The sequence below is a fragment of the Lepeophtheirus salmonis genome, chromosome Z (genome assembly GCF_016086655.4).
Source record: "Lepeophtheirus salmonis chromosome Z, UVic_Lsal_1.4, whole genome shotgun sequence".
NCBI lineage: Eukaryota > Metazoa > Arthropoda > Copepoda > Siphonostomatoida > Caligidae > Lepeophtheirus > Lepeophtheirus salmonis.
In genome coordinates this window covers 12669521-12690856 of record NC_092584.1, presented here as the reverse complement: position 1 = coordinate 12690856, position 21336 = coordinate 12669521, and the positions used below count along the sequence as shown (strand labels likewise).

The 21336-nt window shown below is 30.6% G+C and overlaps 1 protein-coding gene and 1 long non-coding RNA gene across 4 annotated transcripts in view; one reads left to right on the top strand and one right to left on the bottom strand.

The window, feature by feature from the left end:
- The window catches only part of LOC121130020 (inositol-trisphosphate 3-kinase A), a 151119-nt gene that overhangs the window by 38949 nt on the left and 90834 nt on the right, over positions 1–21336 (bottom strand). For 2 of the 3 annotated variants that reach the window (XM_071893822.1, XM_040725708.2), the window contains one exon: positions 9986–10439. The exons of the other annotated variant lie outside the window; for it this stretch is intronic. In XM_071893822.1, the coding sequence (XP_071749923.1) occupies positions 9986–10351 (366 nt within the window). In that variant the 5' untranslated portion in view covers positions 10352–10439. The remainder of the gene's footprint in view (positions 1–9985; positions 10440–21336) is intronic. 3 annotated transcript variants of the gene reach the window in all.
- LOC121130021 (uncharacterized) lies at positions 2491–5113 on the top strand. The gene is made up of 2 exons (XR_005868587.2): positions 2491–2906; positions 4315–5113. It is a non-coding gene; the product is annotated as an uncharacterized lncRNA (long non-coding RNA).

The following is a 21336-nucleotide window of genomic DNA, read 5'->3' as shown; positions in this document are numbered from 1 at the left end:
ATAATCGTGCGGAAACGTCTGTAAATACCTTGATTGATTTTTGCGTTATAACAAGGGAATGAATTATAATTATTAATAAATTTTGTAAACGAACAAAGAGCAAATCACAAGACACTTATTATTTCTATTAATGAATTCCACGTTGGATATATGAATTGTAGGAACAAGCATATGTAACATTAGACTCAATTTTTATGCATATAGAGGTAAAAAGTATCAAATTCCATTATTAATCGTAGCGTATACAATACACACATGATACTCACTCACATATATATATATATATGTGATGCAGAGAGTAATTCAAACAAAGGAGCTATTTAAGTACAGAAAACAAATAATGTAAGGTCATTTCACTATTAAGTGCATCCTAATTATAATATTATGAACATACATACATTCATAAATGCCACTTTGTCGCAAAAGATTAAAGGTACCTTGGATTATGAGTTAATAGGGCATGAACAAACAAAAACAAATATATTCTCCGCAAGGTGGTGTAACAGTCTGTAGTTTCTATAGGATGGAAGATTATAGTATGCAAAGTCATTGTATACAAAAATGATACAATAGATGAACTCTCTAATTAACGTACAAGTCGAGAAAATTACACTTCAACGTGATCTACGAATTTTCATTTACCAACTCCAAGCAGTGTCAAAAAAGGACAAAAAAGTGTCGGTACGACCAATATATTGTACATATATTGATCATGGGGTTTCGTCTAACCAATTGGTGTACGGCTTAATACAATATCTTGGTAGATTTTTTTAATTATATATCTCTTTTTTCTCTTAATACATTTTATTTCGAGTCAATTAGATTAGAATTGTTGATGCGTCGTTTAGACAATTATGTTATTATAAGATAATGGGCTAAAAAGTCATGGCCGCCACAAAGTCGTTCAATTTTTTTTCAAAATTATCATTAATTTTTTTATTCGCTTTATGTAGCAGAGTACGCATAACACTTTTCAAGCCCTACATGAGCTTGAACGGTATTTTGTCCTATGTAAAGAAGTAGTGTAAAATTGTAAGACTAAATTGTTTTTGATCCATTGTTGTGGAAGAAACAAAAGTAGAGTCACACTTAGCACTCACAAACAAAATAACAGATAGTACTGAAAGCCCCGCGACTAGATATGGTGACCAACGAGGCTAAATCGGAAAATTTCGGTCATATTTATAAAAAAAAGAAGAAGGAAAATCCATATGGTAACCCTGATAATTTGAAGAATGTTTCATGCTTTACTATCATGACGTTTTATTATATCAGCTACAATTTAAGATCAAAGGATTTACTTTATGCAAACTAATGATTGAGTTGTATCCTTATAAAAATTACTATTATGAATCTAGAAAGTATCATTCCCTTACAATGGATAAGAACCAATTCACTTCCTAAATATTATACAGGAATTAATGGAACAAGGGTATTTATTCTTTAATTTTTAAATATTATTTCATGAATGAATAATATACCTGGAAATGAGATTAAATATTGATGCCATTTTTAAAAAATCAATAATGAAAAGTCAAAAGTGGTTTGCCATAATATATTTCAAAAAATAATATTCCTTGAAAAATAAAATAGATTAAGTCACGCATGAAAATTATGAAACCAAGGATGGATATAACTCACGATTCATTATACCATTAAATGAATATTAAATCATAATAATAGGTATATATGTATGTATAAAAAAAGAAACTTTAAAAACTACCTACATATTCCACTCGCAGCCTCTCCTTTGAGTAAGAAAAGGTGGAAACTGGAGGTTAACAAAAACTTATTGTAACTGTGTTGACGATGAAGTCAAACATTCAGTGTCCTTGTCAATGCTTCTGTATCCTTAACCTACAAACTCAGGGGCGTCTAGGGGAGGCTTGGTTTTTGGAAAATGGATCAATTCCCAAAAAATTATCGGACCACAAGATTTTCACAGTTGATCAACTCCACAACTGCCAGACCTACCGCTTGCTTTCGGAAATAAGGAAGTTTAAAGAGTTTACTACACCCAAACAATGTTCCTCGGCGTTGTGGCCTCTGATGGAAAGAAGATGCCTCCGTTCTTTTTCAAGGCAGTACAGAAAATCGGCCAGAAGGCATACTAAAAGGCGCTTAGAATCACTATCTTGCCACGACTGAAGACCAACTATCCGTAGGGTAATTACGAGTTGACTCAGGACGGCGTCCCCTCTTACACGTCTGCCAAATACCAAAAGTTCTACGCAGTTGACATGGCTCGATTCTGCCCAAAGAAATGTTGCCCCCTTCCTCACCAGATTTGAATCCACTAGGCATTTTTATATAGAGCGTCTAGTGTATATGTACATTCTCTTCTTCTCCCCTCGTCTTATCCTTCTGATTATTATTTAATATGTTCTATATGTAAAGTACATTGTTCATTCTTATGGTATAAATAGCCCAGCATTACTTCTTATGTAGAGTAGTTGTTTATATTCTATACAAATATAACATACGTCATGTGTCCCTTTTAAATCTATCATAGTATTATTCCTCCATGCCTTCCCTTTGTGGCTCTCCGTCGTTCCTGGATTCCTTGTGTCAACAGTTTGTGTCTTATCAACCTCGTCAAGACACAACAAGAATGGTATCCGAACAACGTGACCTCCCTATTGTGGGATCGTCGGCGAAGCTCACCTTGATAGAGTTGGGCAATCCTTTTTCGTCGACGGGGAGACGATCCTAGCCCATCTCCGAAAGGGGGAGCAGTACGGTGTGCGCCGGGCATTGGGGCTCGTGGAGGATGAAAGGGAACAGTGCACAGGTGGAGAATGTGTTTGTTTCTCCACTGGATAGACCGATGGGTCAGGATCGTACATTGGATGATGGTGTGCCTCTTGAGAATGTGTTTATTTCTTTCCGTGACGTGATCATCCAGGGTTGGAATAGGGTACACAGAGGGAGATGGTGGTTTCTGACGAGCAGGATGCTCCTGTCCCTTTGATAGAGTGCAGACCCTCTGCGAGGAGTGGTCTTCATAGTATTATTCCTTCACACCACTCCTTGTTTCTCTCGGTCGTTCCTAGAGTCCCTCTATCAATAGTTTGTCTCTTATCAACATCGTTAAGACACAACAGAGTACTTTGGGCAGGGAAATTAATAGGACCTCATACACAAATTTAGACTCAGTGAAGTCCTCCATAGTTGTCTAAGGGACAATTTGTCAGATGAGTTTTTCATTATCTCCTGCATGGCCTTCAGGCGACGTGTATAGGCTGTGATTGAACATGAAGGTGGCCATATTGAGTAAAAAAAGTTTTTCAAAAACCTTGTCTACATGTTTTGTTAACATTATTTTTTGCCTTTTATTGAAAGTATAAAATTATTGATGGATTTCTAAATCCATCATTAATTTTTTTCCCGCGTTTTGCTACCCTATTATATATATATTATTCTGCAGATGCCCCTGTTAGTAGCTACCTGTGAGTGTAATAATGAAAAACGGAGAGTAACAACATTGTTTGGGGAGTTATTTTCTTTATAATTAAAGCAAAATCAGTACTATAGCTGCCATCTAATTACTCAAAGTAATATTGTGGACTACCGCTAGCAAATAATAAATAAGGAATTTTAATGTAGAAAAAGGAAATCATCCTATCAATTAATATTTGGTAGTTATTTAAAATGACTAATTATATTGTAATTAAATAAGGCAAATACGGGACTTACAAATTGTAACTTTTACAATCCACAAATTCATGTTGTAACCTGTACAAAATCAGGATTGTACACAACATCAATGTTATAAATATATATCTCAGGCTTGTGAACGGAATATTTTTTGAACGCTATATATGATATTTTAGCATTACTTTGCAAGTGTCTTATTGAACATGAAAGTTTCTAGTACTTAACTTGATCATATGAACTTGTAACAGTTTATATATTCTGAATCATGAGGGCGAGGCTTATCATTCCGCCGTGAATGTAAGCAAATGTGCCACTAAAAATAATAAGTTCAGTTCTTGTGAGTTGCGAGGACCACAGTATGGATAGTTTCCAACTAAAATTTGTTTATAATAGCAATTTCGATGAAGTTTTTTTCGTCGAAGAGAGCTGAATAACTGTAGTAATTGAGAAATATGATTTATCCTGTCCAATGAAAGAGAGTTGTGGCCAAGATAATTAGGTATCTTCCGATATTTACATGGCATTTCTTGTTTTTGTTTATCTTTCATATACAGTGTTGGAACGTAAAACGTGACCTTTCAGCGTAATAACTTCAAATTGTTGTAGTACCTATTAGTATTTGTAGTTAACATATATTATTTTATATTTCACAACTAGAGACTTATATCTGAATCTTAAAGTGAATGGATCCATTCATAGTTTCAACCCTTGAATATATTCATTCTTATCGACTTACTTCTACTACAAATAACATCCAACTAACAAAGTATTCCATACATAAATCCTTCCTACAAACACACCATATCAAGAAGATAATAACAACCGTAGCTACAAGCTATAGACACAATATGTATTAACATTTAGTCATTAAATAAATTAATTGATGGAGTTAAACATTGACGAAGGAATTTATAATAATATATTTATTACAAGTTAATGAAGTTGGAGCCGGATTCTTGTTTTAAATTGAAATGAATGAATGTACTTAAATAAACAAAAAGACAATTATATGTTAGAACAAACATAGTTAACTATTCAAAAGGCATTGTATCAAAATAGAAAAATCCAAATAAAAATTCGTTCAAAGGGCCTATAAGTCACATTTTATGGTTCTCATAACTTGGCTTGATACATTGGCAGTATGAATTCACAGTCCTAGATATACAAATTCGAGCCTTTAGGTAGCTACGTAGTGCAACCCATCGTTCTATTGCAATTTTAGATTGCTCCAACAGTACTGAGCTTTACAATTTTCATCGTACTCGCCAACGACTCCACCTTTGACTACCTCATCGAATCCTTTGATTGACTTGTCGCACAACAGACAACTGCCTCTTCTTCTGACACATCCTGGATCATAACAAAGTGGAAATTATTGCTCTTGTCTAATATCATGCTAATGCGTGATTGTCAATCCATGAGTAATGGTAGAATAAAGTGATTAGTACTTCTTTCATTCGAACCGCTGTAGTATTTGTTTATTTATCTTTTATGTTATTATATATTGTATTGTTGATAGGTTTGGTGATATGAGTTTAAACGAATCTAGCCATTTTGTACACCTAGACATTTTTTCTTTTTTTCTCCTGCCATTTTTTCCTTGTGATATCTCTTTAAATGAATCTAGCCATTTTTAACACCTACACACGTATCCTTTCTTCCTCCTGCTATTTTTCCCTTGTGATATCCGTTTTAACAAATGTAGCCATTTTTTACAGATAGACAACTTTCCTTTTTTTTTAACTGCCATATTTTCCACTCCCATTTTTTTACTTGTGATATCCGTTGAAACAAATCTAGCCATTTTCTACACCTAGACATTTTTTCTCCTGCCATTTTTCCCTTGTGATATCCGTTTAAACGAATCTAGCCATTTTTTACACCTAGACATTTTTTCTCCTGCCATTTTCCCCTTGTGATATCCGTTAAACGAATCTAGCCATTTTTTACACCTAAACATTTGTTCTTTTTGTTTCTCCTGCCAATTTTTCCTTGTGATATCTCTTTAAACAAATCTAGCCATTTTTTACACATAGACAATTTTCCGTTTTCTTTCCCTTCCAACTGCCATTCTTTCCTTGTGATATCCGTTTAATTGAATCTAGCCATTTTTTACACCTAGACATTTTTTTTCTCCTGCCAATATTTCCTTGTGATATCCGTTTAAACGAATCTAGCCATTTATTACACCTAGACATTTTTTTTGTTTCTCCTCTCAATTTTTCCTTGTGATATCCCTATAAAAAAATCTAGCCATTTTTTACACATAGACATTTTTCCTTTTTTTTTTCACCTTCCAACTGCCATTCTTTCCTTGTGATATCCGTTTAATTGAATCTAGCCATTTTTTACACCTAGACATTTTTTTTTTCTCCTGCCAATATTTCCTTGTGATATCCGTTTAAACGAATCTAGCCACTTATTACACCTAGACATTTTTTTTTTGTTTCTCCTCTCAATTTTTCCTTGTGATATCTCTATAAAAAAATCTAGCCATTTTTTACACATAGACAATTTTCCTTTTTCTTTTTTTCCCCTTCCAACTGCCATTCTTTCCTTGTGATATCCGTTTAATTGAATCTAGACATTTTTTACACCTAGACATTTTTTTTTCTCCTGCCAATATTTCATTGTGATATCCGTTCAAACTAATCTAGCCATTTATTACACCTAGACATTTTTTCTTTTTGTTTCTCCTTCCAATTTTTCCTTGTGGTATCCATTTAAACAAATCTAGCCATTTTTTACGCATAGACAATTTTCCTTTTATTTTTTTTCACCTGCCATTTTTCCCTTGTGATATCTGTTTAACTGAATCTAGCCATTTTGTACACCTAGACATTTTTTCTCCTGCCATTTTGTAAACTTAAATATTTTTTCTTTTTTTCTCCTGCTAATCTTTCCTTGTGATATCTTTTTAAACAAATCTAGCCATTTTCTACACATAGTCAATTTTCCTTTCTTTTCACTTGCTATTTTTTCCACTGCCATTTTTTCCTTGTGGTATCCGTTTAGACAAATCTAGCCTTTATTTACACATTGACAATTTTCCTTTTTTTAAAACCTGCCATTTTTTCCGTTTAATTGAATCTAGCCACTTTTTACAACTAGACATTTTGCTTTTTTTCACCTGCCATATTTTCTTTGTGATATCTCTTTAAACGAATCAAGCCATTTTTACACTTAGACACTAATCCTTTTTAATTCACTTGCCATTCTTCCCTGTGATATCTTTTTAAACGAATCTAGCCATTTTTAATACGTGTGTAGGTATTTTTTATTTACTTTTTTCCTCCTGCTATTTTTTCCTTGGGACATCCGTTTTAACCAATGTAGCCATTTTTTACAGATAGACAACTTTCCTTTTTTTTAACTGCCATATTTTCCACTCCCATTTTCCTTGTGATACACGTTTAAACGAATCTAGCCACTTTTTACACCTAGACATTTTTTCTTTTTTCCACCTGCCATTTTCCTTGTGATAGACGTTTCAACGAATCTAGCTATTGTTTACACATAGACACTTTTCCTTTTTCTTTTACTGCCATTTTTTTCATTGGGATATCTGTTTAAACGAATTTAGCCATTTTTTACACCTAGACATTTTTTTCCCCACTTGCCATTTTTTGAACTCCCATTTTTTCCTTGTGATATCTCTTTAAACGAATCTAGTCATTTTTTACGCCTAGACATTTTTTTTATCCTGCCATTTTTTTCCTTGTGATATAAGTATAACGTGAATCTAGCAATTTTTTACACCTGGACACTTTTACTTTTTTTTTCTCCGGCCATTTTTTCCTTACAATATCTGTTTAAACAAAATTAGCCATTTTTACACGTATACACGTTTCCTTTTTTCCTTGTGATATCCGTTTAAAAGGAATCTAGCCATTTTTTTACACGTATACAAGTTTCCTTTTTTACTTGTGATATCCGTTCAAAGGAATCTAGCCATTTCTAACACATATACAATTTTCCTTTCTTTTCCCCTGCCATTTTTTCCCTGTGATATCCCTTTAAATGAATCTAGCCATTTTTTCCACTGCCATTTTTTCGTTATGATATCTGTTTAAACAAATCTAGCCATTTTGTACACTTTGACACGTTTCTATTTTTTTTCTCTTGCCATTTTTTCCTTGAAATATCTGTTTAAACGAATCTGGCCATTTTGTACATCTAGATACTTTTTCTTTTATTTTCTCCGGCCATTTTTTCCTCGAGATTTTTTCCTGGCACCTTGTGTCATATTTAAAATACTTTATTCATTTAATAATAAATGTAATATGAATGTTTTGTTTTTGTTGAGAAAGATTTTGATAATTATAATTCTCTTATTATGATAATAATGATGGAGAGGAAATTGACTATATTTTATACTACATAATATACTAATTGCACTATATAAATCTGTTTAAATAATGTAATTTACTAAGTCTTACATAGCATTCTGAAAATTGAATAAACTAATAGTAGTGATAAGTAATGTGTTAAACAATAAAAAACTTGCTGAATAAATAGTTTGAAAAAAAATAAATCATATGGTATAGCTATTTAATCCGATTGTGTAAATTTTTGTAGTAGGTGTCTTTACGATTTTAACATACCTATGTATTAATATTCTTTTTGAATCAAAGTTACTAAAACAATATTTGTATTAATACTCTTTTTGAATTAATAATTATGTAGAGGAGTCAGTTCCTTTTAATTAAAGGATTCTAGGAAAAGAGCGGTTAAGGGGAAAATAAACAATTGAATATAAAAACAAGGAAAACTATGTTCCTAACACCTACCTATAATATTGTGGTATAGTTGTGACGTAGTCATTCTTATTTTTCTATTTTCAATTCAGGGGAGACAGCTTCTTCAAAATGGCTCCGTGTCTGGAGGGACATGAAGTAGTTTCTAATTTTAAGCAAATCAGAATTGAAAACTACGAAATCCTACTTCCCTAGGCTTGAGAGTCCACTCTTAGCCTAGAGTCCTTTACTTTTAATCAGACAGACTCAACTGACAAAAACATATGAAAAAGCGAGTGTTGTCTGAATAATATAAACTTAGTTTGCTATTAAGGGAAGGTGACTTATTTTATCAATTGTAATTCTTAGAAATTTATAGCAAAATTCAATTTTTTAACTATTATTTAAGATATTAAAGAATCGTCATCGGATTTTTTATGAAAATTGGATCGGAATAGGCATCAGAATTATTTTTTTGGAATCGTCACATCACTACTAATTACAAAACCACGTTGAATTTAATCTTTTAATTGAATTAATAATGAAAATCCTGGAAAGGGAAGAAAAATTGCAAACTTAAAAAAGAACAAAGATGTAGTGTGGTGATCTATGGTGTCTCAAGAGCTACATTTTGAGCAAGGAAAATTTTGATGTAGCCCAAAAAAAAATTCTCAAGCTAACAGGCTTGTTTTAGCGCATTGTTTTAATTATAGCTTAATCTTTAACAAAGAAAAAAAATTAACTTAACGCAGTAAAAAAAAATTAACTTAACGCAGTAAAAAAAAATAAAGTTGATAATTTTCTCTTTATTATGCTTTTCTCAGAGGCTTATTTCGCATTACTATCAAAGAAGCTGAGTAAAGTTATGAGAAGAAGAAGTTCATTACTAAGAGCCTGTTATTTAAAACATATTTATAACTTTATTCGTTATTTCGGTATTAAAAATTATTAGTCAATAAATCTATTTTTATATATTATTTAAAATTGAATTCCTTGAAAGGATTAATAAGAAAACATAAAGTAATGGCAATTAAATTATTCAATAACTAATTAATTGAATAAAAATATTTTTTTTACTTTCAATTAGATTAATTATTTTAATAAGACAAGTGTATATTTTAAGAATATGCTAATTTAAATCCTATAGACTAAATTGTTTGATTCATTATTAATTTCAATCATCATAATGTAACAAGCTATTTTTATTATTTCAATTTTTGAATAGATATTGATTCATGATTAATATTAAGTATAATAATTAACTATTTATGATTTAATTAGGCTTGTCTGGAAAGAATTGATTTGTACAGATATATAAAAAATATCGGAACTTTATACACAATAAAGGACCACTAAACCTTTTAATAGTGAATTAAATACCTATAGTTAATTATTTTAAGTTTCAATCCGTCCAAGGCCTACATCCTGTCAATCAAATACATCGATAATGTCTAATAAAATACATTAATGAAAAAAAATGTCCATCCATATATTATCTTAGAATAAAAGAGTTAACATGAAACAGAGTGAGTGTCAGAGAGAGAGGTTGTGTGTCAAAGAAAAGGGTAAAACTAGCGTTTTGTTCATCTTACCTTTTTACGTTTTTTAAGATGTTTTTGAAGAGTTTCTCCATTCTCAGTTACTACATTGCACTCGATGGCATCATTAAGACCGAGTATACAATCATCACATCGACAATCATTTTCACTGAGTAATGAACTGAGTGTAGAGTCAACAGAATTTGATCTTTTAAATGTAAGGGCTTTACTCATTAAAAGAGCCTCCATCAAACTTTGATCCGCAGCAGAGGGAGGGATCATGGTATCATAATAGATATTTGATGATGAAACACGTGAATGTAATTCTCCAATCACGTCTCCTTCTTCATCTCCCTCAAGAACATCCGCTTCTTCCTCTTCTCCCGAAAGAGGAGGATCATTAAAATATTCGCTTTGCATGATGGACCCTTATCCTTATAAAAGTATGTTCACATTCAATCTTAGTACTTGAGAGAGTCTTCTGAGGCTTCCTTTTCTCATCCTATCCCTTTTTGTAATGTATAATATTAATAGCAATTAACGTTGAAAAATAAGTTAGTAGTGTAAGTACTAGGGTTTATGTCTCAAGATCCGGGGATTTCCTCGCAAGTGTACATAGTACAACCGCAATAAATCCCTAGAAATCTTGCATTTAATGGTTTTTTATTTAGTAAGTTCATTAAATGAAAAGTAAATTGATATAAAGTAATTGATGCTACACAGAACAAATGATGTGCTCTGTATTTCACAAAAAGAACATAAAAAAAACAAAAAACAATCACAAAGTACGTTTTAATCTTACATCTTTTACAAAAAGTTAATAAATTACGTTTTTTTCTATAAATATGAATTCAATTACTTAAATAACATAGCAAGTATCTGGGGCGTCCAAAGGAGGTGGGCTAAAGGGGCTGTAGCCCCTTCAATTATGGAATTTTTGCTTTTTTCTAGAAAATTTATTATTCTTTTTTTTTTTTTTTTTAATTAAAAATTTTATTAGATATTTTTGTAATTTTTTTTTGCAAATTTAATTTTTGAAATTTTTAAACAAAAATTTTAATTTCTTTTGAATAACTATGAGTTTTTGAAAAAATTTAATATATAAAATTTAATTTTTCAAAATTTTTTGTGAACAGCTTCAGATTTTTGAAATAATCATTGAAAAAAATAAAATTTAAAATAAAATTTTTCTCATTTTCCCCAAAAATATTTTATCTATAGGATGTTCCCCCCCGCCAAATATAATAATCATGCGGACCCCCCTGATTATTGTTAACCTGTTCATCCGGGATGTACACTTTTAGATATTATTTTCTCGGAATTTAGCGGAACAACAATTAATCAGGAAATAAGAAATCCTAGTAAGTACACTCCATATTTGCATTTTATTTTAATTTTAATCATGATTTGAACGACGTTGAGCAACGATTCGAACAATACAGATTACTATCATATATTATAATACATAATCACTTTAACCTTGACAAAGGTATTATTCATTCCTCATCTAAATGGTGTCCTTAACAATAATCACATGTTATTCATTATGAAAACAAACCACAAGGGATGGATGAATATAAATTAGTTCTATTGACATACATAAATACTTCATTTGACTATAGGAGAGTCTTCTAATTATAAATGACACTTTTGACGCTGAGAGGAATTCAATTTGATACAGGGTATAAATAATAAAAAATTCTGAAAACAGAATGAGAATTTAACGAGCTTTTTATCAGTAATTAAAATTTGAAATATGTCAGAAAGAGAATGGCACATGGATTCAAAGAAGTAGTTTTGGATTTTAATTACCTAGTTGAGGATTTTTTCCCCCTTCCAAGGAAGAATGATTTGTACGTTTACAAAATCTTAGGTATGTAATTATTATGAAATCATTTTAGCATAATTAAAAAAAAAAAAGAAGATTAATAATATTTTCATCCAATACATTTGACGGGTCAACATAAAAATAAGGAATTTTTGTTACTTTCTAGAAAATTTAAGATTTTTTTTTTTTTCAACTTTAATATTTGAAATTTTATTTAATTTTTCAAATTTGTTTTCCAATAATTTAATAATTGTGATTATTTATGGATTTTACAAACTTTTTTCTCAAAAATTTAATACTTAAAATTTAATTTTTGAACTTTTCCCCAAAAAATTTAACATTCCGTATACAAATGTGAATTTTTCAGTTGTTTTATCCAAAGACTTTAATATTTGAAATTGTATGTGTACAGATGTATATTTTTGAATTTCTTTCCAAGAAAACTAATATATTTTTTTAAATAGTAATGGATTTTTGAAATATTTTATAAAATATTTTTTCCTTCAACGATTTAGGAAATTTTTTGAAATCAAAAAAATACAGCGGACGCCAGCGGACGCCCTTGATGATTTGTTACAGGCCATTAATAGAGTTGTTTTCCTTCTTATTTATTCAACCCAGTCCGGGCCGGTCCTTAAGAACCTCCATCTTTTCTTGGAACCTGTTTTTAGGACTGTCATTCCTTGGGATGAATAAGATTATTAACTCAAATAAGATATATGAGATATCGATTAAGAGCATCGCACACTTCTTGGAAAAAAATTCAACTTAGCATTATTATGCTAAATTATACGAATATATTATATTTTTACTTCGTTATTTAAAATTAACTGTATTGTAGTTTAAAGAAATCCATTATTTTTCCAAAACATGGCTTCCCTAATGTGTAACTCGTTTTGCATTCGTACAATCATTTTACACTAGATGGCGTTTGGAAGATCAGATTTTGTACTAAAAAAACTTTACAGGCAGTTTTGTAATTATTTTACTCAGTATTGTTTGAGTATGCGTCAAAGAAGGACGACATCAAAAAGAAAATACACCATATGTCATCGTTTTTCTTCAAAGAAGGCGAAAATGCAAGCCAAACGGGTAAAAATATGACACTGTTTATTATCCTGATACTGTAACCTGCAACTTTGTTTTTGTAGATTCTGTTTCCGTCATTTAGATGTCTAAAATGGAAGGGCAATTGTCAAAAATGTGGATATTTTTTTCAAAAAATATTATATTGGAAATATGCCTTGGAAAAAAAATTAAAAAAGTATATTTTTTGAGAATAGCTATGGATTTTGGAATTTTTTTTTTCAAGGAATTCAATTTTTTGGGTAGAGCTGTGGATTTTTCCAAGAAATTTCATAAAATATTAGAATTTTTTTTTGTCAAAAATGTAGTGTTTTTTTTTATCTACAAAATTCCCCAACCCCAGGTCCCAATCCCCCAAAAAACAAAAATAAATATACATATAATCTTGCAACTCCTTCATAAGGTTTATAGCAAATTATACTTATTTGAATATTCCATGAAGAGTTTTAGGTTACAAGATAATCTTTTAAAATATATTTTTATTCCTAGTCAATATCATTATTTTTTAAAATAATGATTATAATAAAGTCTTATAATTTTATTAAGACACATGCAAGATTGGATGAAACAAGAAATGTCCGTAGTCACTCTATACCTATAATAACAAACTAAGAATACAAGTTTTATTTTTATTTTTTTAAATATGGTTATGAAGCTCTATTTCTCTCTCTAAAGGGATCTTGAAAAATAATAACATACAAAATACAAATTAACAAGATTTTAATGTCATATCATGTGAAGTAGAATGTCGAAATACATTTTAAATTAGAGACTAATAGAAAAAGTGCACTTGAGTCTATTTTTGATATAGGTAGTCTGACGTAGGTCTATAATACAGGGTTGTATAGCAGATAACATGCATGAACAAATAGGTGTCTGAAATATCTTTAGTAAGAACATATATTAGGTTGAGCATGACTAATTTCGTATTTCTCGACCCTTTTCTTTTAAATAAGTATATAAGATCTATCTCAGATAAGGCGCTGTAAATCGTGTGCAGAAAACAGCCCGTATTTTTTTCAAGCTTCATGATGAATAATAACACATTATAAATTCGCTTGAAATTATTTATGACAAATATCTAAATATATTTGTTTGTTCCATCCTTCAAGGGAGTATCTTCAAGTGTGAGTAATATTATTCAAAATTTGGTTCAATCATGACATCGTTGTATGCGATGGGCATTCTCTTCATCGTCAAGAGCTCCCAATATGTGCACTACCATGTCTAAACTTTAATTGTTTGTGAAAGAAAATATATTTTGTTGGAAAAATAAATAAATATAGACTTTTTACATATCACAAATTGCTTTAGAATTTGTGTTTTCTTAATTCGATAAAAATCTCGTCAATTTAGTCACGCAAATGCATGTTTTTGGCGTGTGCACTCTGTAAACATAATCCAGGACTAATTTTGAGAAAAATGGTTCATGCTTGTTTTTATGCTCATGGACTTATAGCATACTGGCCGTAAATATATATTTTGTAGAAGGTAGTAATTGGAGGATTGATCGTAATTGAAGAATTGGGTATTTTTACTAAAGTCGGGATCGGAATCAGCATTGGGAAATTTATTTTTAATTTGTAATTCCCATTCATATTTAAATATTTATTACTTTTCTAAGCTATAAAATTAAAATAGCCCCTAAATAAAACTAATAAACAAACAAAAAATTAATTCCTTGTTGCATTTTACTTGAAAATGTATTATTTAAAATTTAATCTGTAAAACTTTTTTTCTCAAAAAAATTTGATATTTAATGGGTTTTTTTTCAAAAAATTTATATTAGAAATTTTATTTTTCAAATTTATTTCATGGAAATTTTAATTTTTGAATTATTTTTTTTCAAAAGGGTATTTTTTAACAATTATTTAAAATATTAAAGGGATAATTTTTCTTAATTCTCCCATCACTAGTAGACATAACTAGTAGGCTTAACATATTTAACAAAGGACCCACCTTTATCAATAAAATTATATCCATTCAAAGGATTTTTGCATAAAAAGACCAAAAAAACCTTGCATATGTGTATGCCCTGTAGGTCGTGCACCACCGTTATTATGATATTAGTAGATATTGTACATATATAAATATATTGTGGTTTGAAAAAACAAATAAAATTGCAAAAGATATATCAAATGACTTATAAGCCAAGCCTTTCCACAAAGGTAAAACATCCTTGAATAGGATCAAAGATACTTATATTTACATAAACCTACATATTATCATCAACAATGAAATTATTTAATCAATTAATTATAACTATTCATGAAATATGTACAAGTTCCAATTTCTATAAATGTATTAAGATAGAAACATTGTCTTTTAGATGTTAAATTGTACAAGTTATAATATCTACTTCACATTCATCCTTACTGAGTAAAAATTTGAAACTGACACACTTGCAAAGAGAAAAGAAAATAGCCTGCCGTTCTTGAATTATACATTTTTACAAAATCTTTCCTTATCTTTTTCTGATTCAAAGGGAATGTCAGATTGATTTATCCTAAATGTCATTAGAAATGGGTCTTAATTAGTAATGAAAATCGTTGGAATTTCGGGCAAGTTAAAAATATAAGCCCAAAAATCAACATTGAAAAATGTTTTTGGAGGAGAACAACTTTGGTCTCATTGCGTTTCATTCGACCAGCTACAAGCATTTTTTGACGAGTAGGAGACATAAACTAAACATTGGCAATAATTAACTCGACGTCAATCCTAAATTATACTTTGAGTACAAACTTAGGGTTGCAATTATAACTTTACAACAAATCCGCAGTGTTAATTTTCGCTTTTAAAAGCATACGCAAATGTTTAATCCTGTTTGTATTAATCAATTATATGATTTCAGCTGTAAGTAGTTGAGATAAAAAGTTCAATCCTCCGGAATTAAATATTAATGATACCAGCTCAGGAAAATAAAAAAGCAGGCGAGTTAAAAAATGCTTACGATAAGCATTATTTTGTTATATTGCTGTATATAAATAAAACTCTGTAAGATCAAAAACTTGTATAATCTGATTCATGGCCATCTGAGAAACATTTTTTGAGAAAGGATTGGTTTTTGGATTTTGTTTGAAAAAACATTCAAATATAAAATTTTTGGGAAAAGTTTTAAAGAATCCACATTCAAATATTTCGAGGAAATTTTACGCAAAAAATGCATATTTATTTGCAAAAATTTAATTTTTTTAAATTTATTTTAAAAATCCAAAGTTCACAAAAAAAAAAAAAAAGATTTCAAATATTAAATGTTTTGGAAAAACATTTTTAGAAAAAAATTTCAAAAATCAATAGCTATTTACAAAAAATTTCATAAATCAATAGTTGTTCACAAAGTATCACATTTTTTGGAAAAAAAAATCAAAAAATCAATAGTCGTTCACAAAATATTAAACTTTTGAAAAAAAAAAGATTAAACTACACTGAAAAAATTAAATTTATTTAAAAAAAATTCAAAAATCCACAATTAAAAAAAAAAATCTTGTAAAAAATGTCAAATATTACATTTTTTGGAAAAAAAATTCAAAACCCAGTGCAATTGGAAGACAATTAAAGTTTTTCGATCAAAATTTCAAAAATTTATAGCTATTTACAGAAAATTAAATTTCAAATATTACATTTTTGTAAACAAAAATTCTTGTATTAAATTTTTCATTTAAAAGAAAAAATCCTTAATTTAGGGGTTATAGCGACCCGCCAACCCATCTCCTGTGGACCCCATTGTGATTGTACAAGTTACAGCTTCTGCAAGGCACATGAAATATTAGGAATTCCAAAAAAACGGGCCAGCTAAAAAATACACCGGATTTTCATCACTAACGATAAGCATTATTTGGTTATAATATTGTATTTAAATGAAACACTCCAAGATCCAAAATTGCAACCTGTAAAATATGATTTTACAAGTTACAACTTGTACAAGGCATATACAGTATAATTCAATTGAGTTTTTTAATGACGTCGCAAATTGCATCATAATTGAAGACTACACCATTAGGTTTGGTCATAATAGTTATTTTTAGTACATAAAATGTACACATTTCGGCGAATTATGTATGTAACTTTTTCAAATGAAAAATACAACAAAGAAAAACTATGATATTTGAATGTAATAAAATATCCCCAAAGATAATAAAAATCCCATAAAATGGTTAGACTATTATAATTAATTTTGATTTGAAGGGATTAGGATCGAAGAAAGTTGGGGAATTGTAGAGAAATACCTCATCCTTGCAAATTGAATCGTTAATTCAGTATCTACAATCATAGAAAATAGAATATAGGGTGGCCCAAAAAAAAAGGTGAAAATATTTCAGGGTTTATAACAAATGAACTTGATAGGGGTAGAACTATAATTTTTCATTAAAGCTACATTTAAGGATATTCAATTATTTATAATGAGATACCCCGCTCTTGATGACCTACGTCAAACGCAGTATGATACTCGGCACAGGTTCCAGCTATTTGTAGGCCGAAAATCTGGGATTCAGAAGTGAGTAGATACCCTAACATCCTGCACTTTTTTTGGTCATGTTCCACGTTGTAAGTTATTCCTTGGGCTACTCCATCCAAACTGGGAATGTAAATTAATAGTACTAAACTAGAACCAAAACAATGGCAATGCAGCATCCGATATAGGGTAGAGGGATTTCTTTTGAATCGATCACAATAAGTCAAATTAGGGTCCACGTAGGATTAGAGAATCATTCGAGTTTGTAGTGTATATTTTTATTTATGTATGTTTATAGTAATTATCTGTTTCAGGAGTTCTATGATCACTATTAAGCTCATAGTGATGTTATATTGCAATTGTTCATCGTAGATACAAGAAAAAGTCGTAGCGCTTACTTAATGAGCACAAGCATTTGCAAGACTATATATAAATATATTTTTTTTGGGGGAGGGGGGAAGAAGTCTAAAAAAATTCAAAAATTAAGTTTGAGATATTAAATTTTTTTGCAAAAGACAAAGAAACTAATTCATAGTAATTCACAGAATATTAATTTTTTTTGTAAATTCTAGTAAGGAACAAAAATTCCTTTGTCCCTGACGAGATATGATCTCTTCTGGTCTCATCCCTCTCCGTCCACGAATCAAATCCAAGCCCACCCACCCACCCGGAATACTTCATAAGGGACAAGCTCACAAGTTCCTTCCCATAAATAACTTTCATAGTCCTCCAATTGTCCGAATAACTCGAAAAAGTCGAGGCACCTCTCCTTCTACTTCAATGATATATTCCATGTTATAAAAGGTTGCGAGACTTGAGAGGACAATCATCCACCCTTCAACTTCTTCTCAATGTTAACAATTAGTAAACTTGTCAGGGGTTTATTGAACAACGGGCACCCATAGTGGCTATTTTTGTACATCAAACAGTCCCTATTGCATCTTTTCTTAGATTAACTTTACGTGTACCCTTCAATTTATATTATTTATGACATTGCTTAAACATTATTGCAACCTGCATGACATAACTTTGCGAATAGTATGCATAGTGAAGAAGACCTCTTTTTCACTTGAATATGTACATGAAATGAAGCACCGATAAGAATGGGAAGAGGTAAAAATAAATATCATCATCACGATCCTTTATAATTTCTGGAATTTTCAAAAAAACATTTTTATTGTTATTTGGACAACACGGAAATATTGTTAAGTACATACATTTTTTTTTTCTTCTTCTTTTGAAGCCATTATCATCTTGAGTATCTCAGGATGGATTTTGAAAGAAGAGGGGGATGGGAGAAGAGGGATTTACTAAAAGGAATAAGAAGACAACTCTTCCGTGAATAAATTAAAAGAATTATATGTTTGTATTAATTGAATATTAAGTCTTATTCAGTCTATGCATATAAATCAAGTATAATTCTTTATTAACATAATGGGACGTGTTCTGTCGGTCCTTACTTGGGACTGAAGACACCAGTTCCGTCCGTTTCAGTCTTGGTCCGGTCCAGTTCACTCCTAAAACTTATTGAGAACAGACCTTGTTGAATCCACTATTTTTTTTTATCCGTTCTAGTTGTCAAACAGGACAAGTCCTAAGAATGGACTGGAATGAACAAATTAGGACTGATACAACACTGATAATGGGATCTTGAGTATTTTATATCTTAACATTTTACCATCGAATGAGAAAGACACAAAATTCGTTGGCCATAATATTATTGACTAGCTGTGTCATTCTTACAAAATGTTCAACTACTCTTTATTTGATAGTAGTGATATTATCAGACAAGCAATATTTAATTCAAATTGAACCAATCAAAATTCATAGAAGTTTGTATGCCTTTGTACAAGGTGCATCCAATACTTAACAGCCAATTTTAATAAAATCCATCGATAAATGAAAGTTGAATTTAGTATTCAAAATAATTGCCTTTGCCATCATTAACGGTCTCGATATGACTTCAGAAACGGTAGTAGTTCTTGATGACAGTCTCCTTTGGTAGATTCCAGAATTTCTCCCGGATCCGTGACATCAGGTCAGATTTTGCACCCCATACAAAGAATTCCTAGGGAATGAGGTCAGGTGAGTTTGGAGTCTGGGTCCATCAAACTTAAAAAAATTATGACAACCAATTCAACGTTTTCTTGGCAGTGTGGCTTGTCGATTAATCATAATCCCCTCGACACACTTCCAGTACCTTCCTGACTCTTCAAACATAGACTTGTCCGGATTTAAGAATTTTACAATCTCAACATTGTCCCCATGGTCGTGGCTTGCAACAAGGACTACCTTTTCCACGGTTGCAAAATAAATACTTTGTTGATCAACTGACCTTGGTTGTTTTCTTTAACTCCACCGGCTTCTTTTCGACGGAGCCCTTCTTCGTCTCTAACAATGTGAACTTTCTGACGGCGTAAATGGTGATCCTAGATACTCTCAGCTACTTGGAGTACGCAAATGTAAATTCCTCAATCACGTACAAGTGTCATTATCTCATTTGTACGTGAGCAAGCTAAATATAAACGTCAATATCTGCAAGATGTATTACGCTGTCCTAATAATAAAATTAAATACACAAACGCCTAATGAACAATAATAAATGGAAAGTGGTGTGCCTCTATCCTTGGTTATGTCAACAAACTACAAGTATGTCAAAACCCTCATCCTTCATTCGTAGTTAGTTAATTACCCCATTCTCTTGTTACGTACAGTGTGTGGGAAGCGCAAGAAGGAAGCATCACTTGGGATTACTTGAAAATTTAAAATTTATATTTTAACACATCTTTTTTATGGTATCAGCGTGTTAGGTAGTTCAAACATGACTTATTTGATCTCTCAACGACTTTCCTGTCTACAACAACATTCAATATGGAGAGCAAGAGGCAATACCCATAGGCGTTTTCAGGGCCCCCAATTAAGAAATTTTGCTTTTCTTTCAAAAGTTTAATATTTGAAATGATTTTCCAAAAATTTAATTTCCTGGGAATAATTATGGATTTTTTTTTCCAAGAAATATAAATTTCTCTGAATATTTATTAATTTTTAAATTTTTTTTTGTGAATAGCTGTGGATTTAAAAAAAATATATATGCAATTTTTTTTTCTCTGAATAATTATAGACTTTTTAAATTTTTTTTTTTTTCTATTTTTTTTTTTTGTTTAGGAACTATAGATTTTTTCATTTTTCTCAAAAAAAATTCATTTATGGATTTTTACTCAAAACAATTTAAGCAATAACAGATAAATAAATATGTGAACAATTATTATCCTGAGAAAAATGTCGAACATTATTTGCACAGGTACAAGAGAAGGAGGCATCGCTGGGACACGTGTGTGGTGAGTTACAAGAAGACTATGTTCAAAAATAAAAAGTGAGAAATATGTATTGTATCTTTGTTAGGCCACAAAGTGCATTTTAATATTTGTATTCAGGGCTCCGCATTGCGTAGGCTGGAGGATAATTTTAATTCTCCGATGTTATTTTTAAAAATCCCCCCGAAAAAAGTAAATAAATAATATATACATATATTATAAGTTTGAGTACCTGGTAATCAACAAATTAACTATGTACTCTTAGAGAAGAAACTATGGTATACTGTTTGACTTTTGCCTATATCTATACTTTAATTTATAAAATACGAGGAAAAGTAAAGCACCGAATTTTTTTTCTTCAGTTCAGTCCTTAATGATTTTTTCTAAACCAATTTTTTGGTGCAGACCCCGGTCAAAAACCGTGGATCGATTTTTTTGGTCTCACTTTGGTGACCGATTTTGTTTCGGTTTCACTGTATGGACCGATTTTTTTGGTTTCATATATTATGTGAGACCTTTTTTTTTCTAGATCAACTGTCATTCATTTTTTTCAAAAGAAAAACTATACGATAAGTATACAGTATACATTTTAGAAACGGCGGGATCAAAATTACTCCAAGCTATCTCTTTTTAAACTTCGTATAACGTCATTGTATTTGAGAAAAACCTATGATGTTGTAACATGTTCTCTGTAAAATCGGTCAAGAGCGAATTTTTATATGAA